At 42.9% G+C, this 11,130-nt stretch overlaps 1 protein-coding gene across 1 annotated transcript in view; it reads left to right on the forward strand.

Moving 5' to 3' along the window:
* The window catches only part of ARL5C (ARF like GTPase 5C), a 20,517-nt gene extending 9,802 nt beyond the window's left edge, over nt 1–10,715 (forward strand). Inside the window, exons 3-6 of the mRNA XM_020793949.3 lie at nt 885–1,032; nt 4,295–4,378; nt 6,962–7,113; nt 8,827–10,715. Of these exons, the coding sequence (XP_020649608.1) occupies nt 885–1,032; nt 4,295–4,378; nt 6,962–7,113; nt 8,827–8,875 (433 nt within the window). The 3' untranslated portion in view covers nt 8,876–10,715. The remainder of the gene's footprint in view (nt 1–884; nt 1,033–4,294; nt 4,379–6,961; nt 7,114–8,826) is intronic.
* Nucleotides 10,716–11,130: the final 415 nt, after the last annotated feature.

Raw genomic sequence — 11,130 nt, forward strand, 5'->3', positions numbered from 1 at the left:
AAAACCAGCACTTAAAACAAACTCTGGGGTCAACCTCCAGGCTCTTAGGCAACTCTAGGACGAATTGCATCACAATAGTCTAGTGAGCTACCTGCTCCATCAGGGCATATTTCTCTTCTACTTCCAAACTGATGCATCAGATGACTAAATAATTAGCTGTCTGCTCGCACACAAGATGTGGGTTATCAGACAGATATTTTTGACTGTCATGCCAGCAACACAGCATTCCAGAGTATTTGATCGGCCTTTCGTACCTCTCCACCAATGCTTTGTGCTTTTTTCTTTCTGTTCTTCAAGCTCCTCCTCTGTCTGTTCAGGTCTGACACTGAAGACAGTCTAGTTGAAGCCGTCCTTGCTATGAGTGTCCACATTCATGGCACACTCTTTTCCCTCTTTGGCATCTGAATTTACAGATCTAATGATCATGTCACCATTTTTCTTTTACTTTGCAGGACATCTCCAGCCTGGCAACATTCTGTTTATGGACTAGCTAAATAAGTGGGGTGTGGTTTATTGAATGGGGGTTCTTTTGCTTTAGAAGCAGATATTTTGGACTGCATAAGCCCCTCCTATCATAACCATCAGGGATTATGGGACCTCTAGTCCAAAACATCTGCAGAGCACCATGTTGGTTGTGACAGCAGATATAGTATAGGAAATATATTTGATTTTCCTTTGTTTATCGCTGATCTGCTCTGGTATAATCAAGACATGTTCATGGCTTCTGTAGATTTCCCCATTGTTTCCAAAATGCTTTGGATCCTGGGTTTGGAATGGGAAGTGGGGGACTGTGTTTTTTAAATTTTATTTTTCCGGTTCTGTGGGCAAGGAATGGGGAACTATTGAGGCCTACATAGCAGCTTACTATTCTGTTATTCCACCAGCCTAATGAATGAGGTTGTACACACATCACCTACCATTGGCAGCAATGTAGAAGAAGTTGTCCTGCGGAAGACACACTTTCTGATGTGGGACATTGGTGGGCAGGAGACCCTGAGGTCTACTTGGAACACCTACTATTCCAATACAGAGGTGAGTTTTTCTTAGTGCTTGGAATGTGGATTTTTAAAAACAAAAACAAATAATCTATTATTTATTATTTATCAAGGTGTGGTAAAAAGATCCTTTGCTATTAGACTTCAAGGGGCCTTACCAGCACACTCATTTATTTAACCTTGATTAAGTCTTATGACTCTCTTTGGAAGTAATGTATCTCTCAGCTGCTAAGGAGGCTTGGTTTCTTGATTTCTCACTAAATTTCTTTCTTTCTTTTGGAGAGTCACAAACCAGATTACTATTAAACAGAGTCTAGGACATGGAGAGAGAAAATAAGTTGGCACAAGCACATGGCAGCTGCTCCCTTTTGGACTGCTGCTTAGCAGTACCTAAATAGCCTTCGATAAATTTATTTTCTTCTTATTGTAGAGCTTGAGGGGAAAATAACTGTTTTGGAACTTGTAGTCCAAAAAACTAACTTTTTCATTTGCTCGTGTTTTTAGATAGCTTTATTGAATTCCGCTCCCTCTAACTTTACTTAGCTCTACTTTGCCTGCCTGTGTCCCAGACGGTTCAGAATGAGACTTTTAAAAATGTTTTCTAGACTTGATCCTTGTCTGCGTCATGGCTCCCCATCTGTTTTGGCAGAACAAAACTAAGTTGAGGCTTGTTCTTTGTCTGCCAGGAGCACATTCTTGACATTTCTAGATATGGAATGTGTTTTCACCCTTTTCTCTCCCCGCTTCCCAAATCTTCTCTGTGTTTCTCAGTTTTTGCCTAAGCAGCAAATTAATAAAACCAAACAAGTCAACCCTTTTACCAATGTAAACCTGCAGTCCTAAATTTAGAATCTGTTTTTAGAAATTCCACATGGATTGTATACTACTATAAAGAAGGTCCAGAAAATATTATTGCCTCATTTATACTACCCTCCCCCATGGATGCAAGGTCTGTACTGAAATTGAAAATTCCTCAGTCTGTATAAATAAAGGGGATTTGATTGCATTCGTATATTTTACATACTTTTGTTGTGCCAGGGCCAGCCTTGCTGAACAAGGTGGCAGGTGTTGGGGCAGCCACTGGTTCCCCGCTAGTAATTCTTTATGAGCTACCACCGCCCCAAGCCTGCCCCAAATGCTTAAACAAATCTTCTGCCCTCAAGTGTGGTGGAGGACTCAGTTCTGTCGCCACTGCTGAAATAAAATGTACAGTGGTGCCTCGCATTGCGACGTTAATTTGTTCCGCAAAAATCAGTGTAGAATGAAAATGTAGCAATGCGAAATAAAAAAACCCATAGAAATGCATTAAAACGTGATTAATGCGTTCCTATGGGCTTCAAACTCACTGTTCAGCGAAGATCCTCCATAGTGCTGCCATTTTCGCTGCCTCTTAAGCGAGGAATCCGTCCCAGAAAACAGCGGGCGGCCATTTTGAAACCACCAATCAGCTGTTTTAAAATGTCATTTTGCAATGCTCGGTTCCCTAAGCAGGGAACCGATCATCGCAAAGCGAAATTCCCCTATAGGGAACATCGCAATTGCTTTTGCGATCGCAAAGAATGTGTCGCAAAGCGATTTCATCGCTAAATGGAGCGATCGCTATGCAAGGCACCACTGTACTTGCAAATCTAATCACCACCTGTATGCAAAACTGGAAAGTTGCTTTTGCAAAATGTCATGGGCCAACTCTGGCTACTACAAGCAAAGGGCCAGATCCAGCAGCTTTATGGTTTTGCTGGGCAGTAAATGTTTTTCAAGATGTTAACTGGACCTGTAAGGGGAAATTTGCATGATGTTTACAAGTCTTCAGAACACTTGGTAAGTGCTGTCTTCCACAATATCAAACTATTCCTTAAAAATAGGTAAGCATTAATATTCCTGTATCACAGATTGGGAAACAGAGAAATTACAGCTTCCTTAAGGCCATCTAGTGAGTGCACAGCAACAAGGACAGGCCCTTAGGGTAACAATATGGGAGAGCCAGGTAACTGAAAATAAAAGAAACTACTGCTGGCCCCAAGCTAATTGATATTTTTTTCCCTCTCTCCTGAATTCTGTGCTCCAATTACAGTGGGGTCTTGACTTGAGAACTTAATCCGTATTGGAAGGCGGTTCTCAAGTCAAAAAATTCTCAAGTCAAATCTGCATTTCCCATAGGAATGCATTGAAAACCATTTGATCCGTATCTGCTCTTTTCCGTCCATAGAAACTAATGGGAAGCTGCTATTCCGCCTTCGACCACTAGAAGGGGATATTTTGTTTCTTTTTTTCTTAGGTCAAGAAAGGTTCAGGGAAGGCAGGGAAAATACAGTCCAGGCAGTACCAGGCAGTCCGAAGACTGTCTCCCAATCCACTCTCTAAACGCTGGGAGGAGTGAGGAAGCAGACAGGCACCCTTTTCACTGGCCAACAGTTAACTGAAAGTTCAAATTTTGCACTTTCCCTGCCTCCCACGTGTTTTTTTTTAGTTCTTAACTCAAATCTAAGTACTTAAGTCAAGTCAATATTTTCCTATGAGAGTGGTTAAGTCAAAATGTTCTTAACTCGAGCCCTTCTTAAGTCAAGACCCCACTGTACATAGATCACCAAAAGACCACCTACAGACATGCCACCCCCCAAAAAAAAATCTTTACAAGAACATATCACATAACTAACCACAAGGGGGAAAGCCTGTTTGAATTGTTCCATCTTGAAAAGAAAAAGCTCCACAGCAGCAAAGACAAAATGCTTTGGGAAAACTAAAGGGCTGGACCCATTTGAATCAACCTTTGTGTCATGGGAATAAAAAAAAAAAACTTTCAATTCATCTGCTCATAAGTGGAGCAAAACCTGTAGTATTTGACCATGCAGTTGAAATCTTAGTTCATTATGGATACGTGGGCTGTCACTCCCAGTGCAGGCCCACAAGAATGTGTGAGAAGCAGTTAAAATCAAGTAAAGTTTTGTTGAGAAAGCTACTTTTAAGATAGAAACACCTAAATGATAGATGTGCGCTTCGTCTTAATAATATCAGTATACAGTTGGGAGGAAGCAGAGATCAGAGATACAAAAGGACAGAGTAGCTGTTCTATCATCTATTCCCAACCCCCTTTCTGATAATGTTGGGTTAGCGAGGGTGCTAAGAGGCAATGCTTGGAGGCCACCACAGGGTGCCATTTTGATTACAGTAAGATTAGCAGTCAGAAAATGGAGACTGCTGTTGGTCTATGAAAGGAATGGTATTTTAATACCATCTTCTTAAGTTGACAGGATTTGTTGCTAAGACAACTCATATGTTGGATATTTTCTGCTTCCCTATAGTTTGTCATTCTTGTGATCGATAGCACGGACCGCGAGCGGCTGACAATGACGAAAGAGGAGCTATACAAGATGCTCGCTCATGAGGTGAGTCTGTCTGCCAGAGCATACAGAGAGCTGCCTTGTGGGAGACCTTCTGTACTGTTTTGAGGACTTTTTGCGCACTGTATATTACTGGGACTATTTGAAACACAGACTAGCCTGACTAAGGCATCCTCAGTGTACTGATAGAGAGGGAGGAGTCTCAAGATGAAAAAAAGAAGGAATTTGAAATGTGAATAATCATTAGGGAGAGGATATCTATGTCATATTCTGTATTTTTCTGCAGCCTATGTTTGAGCTTATGGGTGGATTTGAACACATTTATGAGTAATCTGGTGAGAAAAGCCAGATATACATATTTGAACTTGTTTATGGGTTCAAATGCAGGTTGTAGATAAAATGTGAAATTTCATAGAAATCCTCCCCCTAATACTGTAATAATAGTAAGAGGAGGAGCACCAGCAACAGGAATTTTTATTTGTTAAAAACACCCTTTTTCAGGGTTAATAAACAGTTGCACCAATAGAAATTTCTGGTAATTTATTTCGGTACCTCACGAAGGGGGAGCTGGCCTGTTTTACTACATGGCCAGAAACTCATTTCCTTTGACATCTTGAGGCGCCGTCTCTCCTTGCACACTGGGTTTCACCTGAGCTACAGATGACCTTACAAGGGATGGGAGGATCCTGAGGCCCCTGAACAAACTGTCCCATTTCAGTCTGCACTGAAAATTGGGGGAGGGGAAATATTGAATATTACTCTATCAAAAGTACCTTCCTGAAAATAAAAAGACAGCTCAGAAAGTGGGCTCGCAGTAAAACCTTTCTCTCTGTTGAATTACTATCCATTCTGCTTTCTCAGCCTGCCTGGCCAGGCCTGATTGAAAGATTCTTTGACCACTAACCACATTTGCAAAGAGACCAAAATGTTACAAATAAAGCGTGCTGCCCTTCCATTGATCAACCCAGATATAAATATGCATAATATTAACAATGCAACAGACGAGCCACCAGCAGTCAACTCCTAAGGTTTGAAAAGTCATTTTCCATCACCATCTCACCAAAACTTATACTGTTCCTTTTAAAAGAAAATTGTATGTTTATTATGTATTATTAGTTGTTGTTAGTTGCCACCTTTTATATATACAGCCATAGTCTGAAAATATTAAACATATGTTTCAAAAATCCCTGAAATATATATTTCTAAAGAAAAAGTTATCAAAACAGGCCACGAGAGGGAGGCAGAAGCTATGCTATATAGTCAGAGAACATTCACTAGAGCAGAGGACATCAACTCCCGGTCCGTGGCCGATTGCCAGTCCGTGGCTTGAGCCCGACCGGACCGCGAAGACAGACCTCCCCCCGCACGCACTCCCCTCCCCACAGCTGTTTGCGCATGTGCGGGCCAGCGTTGGCGCTCCCTCACCCCTTCACGCATGCATGGGAGTGCGTGTGGGAGCAGGTCTGCCTTTGTGGCCTGGTGGCAATGGAGGCGTAACCAAGAGCCGGGAGGCAGAGCATGGCCGGTGCTCCGGCTGCTAGCCTCCTGGCAGGCTCCAATGAGGCCGGGGTCGGCACTCCTCGCCGCCCTCAGCAGGCCAACGAACCAGCTCTGGAACCAGCACCAGCGGCTGCATTTGAATTTTCCGCGGAGGGCGGCGAGGAGCCCTGCCCCTGGCCTCGTTGGAGCCCGTTGGGAGGTGAGCGGCCAGAGGGAGCACCCCGGCCATGCTCAGACTCCCAGTCTTCCACTGCCAGCACTGGCACACACTCCCTCACCCCTTCAAACATGCGCCCGCGTGCAGGGGTGGGCAGACGCTCCTGCACATGCACGAAGTGGTGGGGGAGCGCGTGCGTGCCTCTGGTGTCTGTGATCCCCCACTGCTTCATGCATGCGTCCGAGAATGTGAGCGCAAGGGGCCGCCCCACCTCCCTCAGAGGCTCAACCCGTCCACGGTAAGAAAAAGGTTGATGACCTCTGCACTAGAGAAATATATATATCTACTATGTCATTTCCAGAACTGATCACTAGAGGGAGCGAGAGACCATGCTATGTAAGTTTCAGCACTAGAATGTAGTCAAGAGCAAAGATTATGTTGCATTCTGTTTCCATGTTGGGATTTTATTATACATTAATTTGGGAGCAAAGGAGAGATAGAAGGAGAAGGGACTCAAGATGGTGAATGACCACTAAAACACACACATATGTTCAAGATTACAGTATATTACGATATAAGTATTAAAAAGCAACTATACTTAAATAATGTTTAAAAACCCAGTAATGAAAAAAAAAATTAAAACATATTAAAAACAACATGATAAAAATATGTTTTATCCCCACCTAAGAACTCCAGGGCATTAACAGATTAAAATATAGTTTAAAAAGGAAAGTTTTCGATGACTGGTAGAAGGACTGCTAGGAATGGATCAACCATGTGGGAGGACACATTATCCTGCCTCTGGCTCTCTAAAAACTCTTTTTATTGAATAATTTCCACAATCAGATATGACTTTTGAATGAAAAGTTTTGTTGGTCATTTCTGAGATTTGGGATGGGCAGTGTTTTATATCCAGGGGCTGGCAGAGGCAGGAAGGTAAACAGCAGCGGCTTCTCCCTTTTTCTGCCCAGGACCTACGTAATGCAGCTGTGTTGATATTTGCCAACAAGCAAGATATCAAGAACTCCATGTCTACCTCTGAGATCTCCAAGTTCCTCACCCTGAGCTCCATCAAAGACCATCCCTGGCATATTCAAGGGTGCTGTGCACTCACAGGAGAAGGGTGAGTAGTACTACTTACATCTGTGCACCTTCAGTGAGGCCAACAAGAAAGTTTTATACCTGGAATGATTGATAAGAAAACCCAGCAGTGGGGGGCAGTTCAAAGGTGGAACTCTGATGATCTCAGCTTTAGAGACAGGCACTTAACTGCAGTTCAGTGGATCAGGACCCCACACCCTGTCTCCTCCCTTGGGCACCGACTCATAGGAGGAGACGGCGCAAGGAAGCGCGCACCACTGCTTCTGACAGGGAGCCCACACAAAACCTTTGGGCCTGATCTACTGGACCTCATTGCAGCACTGAAACATGTTAAGGGCCCACCACTAATCAGCTTTAACGACTTTATCAAGATTCTTGGAATAGAAGCTATTACCTATCTTCCATGGGAAAGGACAGAGCAAATGCTTTTACGTGCAGAAGGCCCCAAATTCAGTCCCTGGTACCTCTAAATCACCAGTTTGTAGAGAACAGGAAAGTCCTTTTATTGGAGAGCTGCTGCCACTTAGAGTCATGCTGGGCTGATTGAACTGCATAAAGCAGGTTCCTAGGTCCATGTTGAGGTTCTGTTGGTTTCTTAGCTGCAACACTGCTATTTTCACCTTTTGCTATTTTCTAGGAAGTGCCTCCGTTAAAAAATATATCATTTAGAAGACTGCTGACAATCTATGCCAATCATCTTATGAGATGTTTTCTCTCTCTCTCTCTCTCTCTCTCTCTCTCTGTGTGTGTGTGTGTGTGTGTGTGTGTGTGTGTGTGAGAGAGAGAGAGAGAGAGAGAGAGAGAATGTGTGTGTGTGTGTGTGTGTGTGTGAGAGAGAGAGATTCATAGCACTCTAGAACTTGGACAAGAAGTACTTGTTACATACAGCACTGATGTTACCTGTCTGTCATGGGTTTGGAGGGAAAGTTCCATCCTATGGGGAGTGGAAGGCGGGACATCAGGAGGAGGGGCTGTACTGTATATATGTGAAGCCTGTGTGGTGAAGTTCAGGAGACGCTGGGATGTGAAGAAGCAGCAGCTGGGAAGAAGAAGCTGGTGTGGGAGTCTGTGTGTCAGACAGGGTACTACTGTGTGTCAGAGTACCAACCTGATAGGTTCAGGTGTCTGTTGGTTAGCCAGAACTGATAGGTTCAGGGTCTGTGCTTCAAGTTAAGGGTTCTGTGTGAACCAACCTGTGTGTATGTATGAGTGAAACTAAGCCACGTTACTATATCTTATTCACCTGATCATTTTATTTTCCCTGTGTGTGATTTAAATAAACCTTGTTCTTTTATTTGTTTAAAAATCCATCCCTGGTCTGTGTGACTTCTTACAGGGAATGGTTGGTGGCAGCTTAGTTAACGTGTGGCAGATCCCAGTGGGTCTGGGTTTGTCACAGTACTCATTAGTCCTAGCCCGCTCACCCAGCCGTAAATAGTCACAGTCAGTAGCATTTACACAACCATCCATTTTCCCAACCAGGGTCACATCATATGTATACTTCTTCCTTTAGAAACCCAGTGTGGAGTAGTACTTTGCAAATTAATTTGCTTGGATCTGCTCTGACTTACATGCTGTACTTTTTGCAGGTCCTTGTTTTTGAATCAGGTAGGTTTACCCCTTAAAAAGAAAAAAAACTGCTTAAAAAGAAAAAAAACCAAGATCTCTCTTAGAAAGCAGTTCTGGATTCCAGCTTTTCAGTACACTACTAACTCTTCATTTCTGTTCCTTGCAGCCTTCCAGCTGGTTTGGAATGGATGATATCTCGAGTTGCTGCCAAGTGATGTCACCCAAAGCCATTGTACAAAAAGGAATTTTTTAAAAAAACTCATGTGTATTTATTTTGACTTTGCAAAACTCTCAGGACTTAATAGACTTTAGTTGGCCTTTTTCTTCTCAAAGTCAACAGAACTTAATTTTATACTGTTTTTAAGAATATGAAATATTGCAGAAGATGGTGATGAACCATACCTGCCAAGAAAAGGGATGGACAAATCTTCTTGAACTGTATCATTGTTGTCACACGCCATCAAGTTGCCTCTGACATACGATGACCTTCTGAATGAGCAATCTCCGGGATGTCCTATCCTCAACAGCCCTGCTTAGCTCTTGCAAACTCAAACCTATGGCTTCCCTTAGGGAGTCAATCCATCTTGTATTTGGTCTTCCTCTTGTTGCCTTCAACGATCCCTAGTATCACTGTTTTTTTTCAGGGAATCCCGCCTTCTCAAGATGTGCCCAAAGTAGGACAGCTTCAGTTTCCTCATTTTTGCCTCCAGAGATAGTTCCGGCATGATTTGCTCTAGAATCCACTTGTTCAATTTTCTGGCAGTCCAGGATATCTGCAAATCTCTCCTCCAACACCATATTTCAAATGAATCAATTTTCCCCCTGTCAGCCTTCTTTATTGTCTAGCTTTCACACTGTACATCGTGATCAGAAATACAAGAGTGTGGATGATCTTGGCCTTGGTCTCAGCAGACACATCCTTACACTTGATTATCTTTTCTAATTCCTTCATTGCTGCCCTTCTGAGTCTCAGGGTGAAACTACTTAGTCTCCACCTGATTCTTGGATACAGTCTCCATTTGGATTGACGAACCGTATTGTACTGTATAGGAAAAGGAACAGACTTCAAACCGTTATAAAGGAAAGCAAATGTGAAAGCTTTACTCCTGTACTCTTCTTGACAAAGTAACATGCCTTAAAAATGCCAGGTACAGATGAGTATGAAAATGGTAAGAAGCAGGAAAACAAGTTCCCTCCCACCCAGTCAAATGAAAATACTTGGCCTTACTATTGTGTGATCAATGACCTGTGGTACAGCATGCCTTAACTTTTCACTGTAGACATACCTAGGCTGTTTTCAAACTTAAGAAAATGCCTTCTGGGGCAAGTGTCATCTGGTTCTCCTTATTCTCCAAGGGTTGATCCAGTTTCTTTGTGTATTGTATATGTGACCTTATAGGTTCCTTTCCTTCCTGTTCCTTTTGAGTAAGGCCCTGCCTTAAAGGACATCAGACTGGCTAATATCATGAAAGAATCATGCTCGTGGCTGTTTATTTGGAGGGTTTTTCTTAAAATGTCAAGACATCTTGGGCAAGAAGTTTGTAAGAAGCCACGACATTAAAGACAAAAGAGCTCCCACAACAGCCTCAGAAACATTGTATGAGAAAATACTTTCTTCCATCTGATGAAGTTTTGTTTTCTCTTTTTTTTTGCTAGATGATGCAATTTGTTTTTGAAGTTTGTGCATACTTTAAGGGAGTGTACAGAAATGAGGAACTAAATTGCCCTTATGTTGTAAACCAGGGATGGACCATATGTGTCTTTCCAGAAGGTATTGGAGCACAACTCCCATGATGCATCACAAGTGACTGTGCTGATTTGGGATGATGGGTGCTGTAGCTTAACGACAGCTGGAGGGCAAGACGTTGTAAATATCTGTTTGGAAGGTGCATGCCAGTCCATTGGCAAGCCACATAGGAAGAGTGACAGAATAGATGGGACATTAATTACATGCTGTAAATTTATGCTATGTATTTGCGCAAATTAACATACCCTGAAGGATGCAAACATCACCACATTGTATAAGAATAAAGGAGATAGGGGCGACTGCAATAACTACCGTGGCATCTCTCTTCTCAGCGTTGTAGGGCAGCTGCTTGCCCGTGTTGTGCTGAAGAGACTCCAGGTGCTTGCAGACAGAGTCTATCCAGAATCACAGTGTGGATTTCAAGCTAATAGATCCACCACTGACATGGTATTCTCCCTCAGACAATTGCAGAAGAAATGTAGGGAACAACAGCCACTCTTTGTGGCCTTCATAGATCTCACAAAGGCCTTTGATTTGGTTAGCTGGGAGGGCCTCTTTAAAATACTTTCCAAGACTGGATGTCCACCTTGACTCCTTAACATCATCAGGTCCTTTCATGAGAGAATGAAGGGCATAGTAGTTTCTGATGGCTCAACATCAGATCCCTTTGACATCCGAAGCAGAGTGAAACAGGGCTGTGTCCTTGCGCCGACCCTTTTTGGG

Source organism: Pogona vitticeps, chromosome 6 (genome assembly GCF_051106095.1).
Source record: "Pogona vitticeps strain Pit_001003342236 chromosome 6, PviZW2.1, whole genome shotgun sequence".
Lineage (NCBI taxonomy): Eukaryota > Metazoa > Chordata > Lepidosauria > Squamata > Agamidae > Pogona > Pogona vitticeps.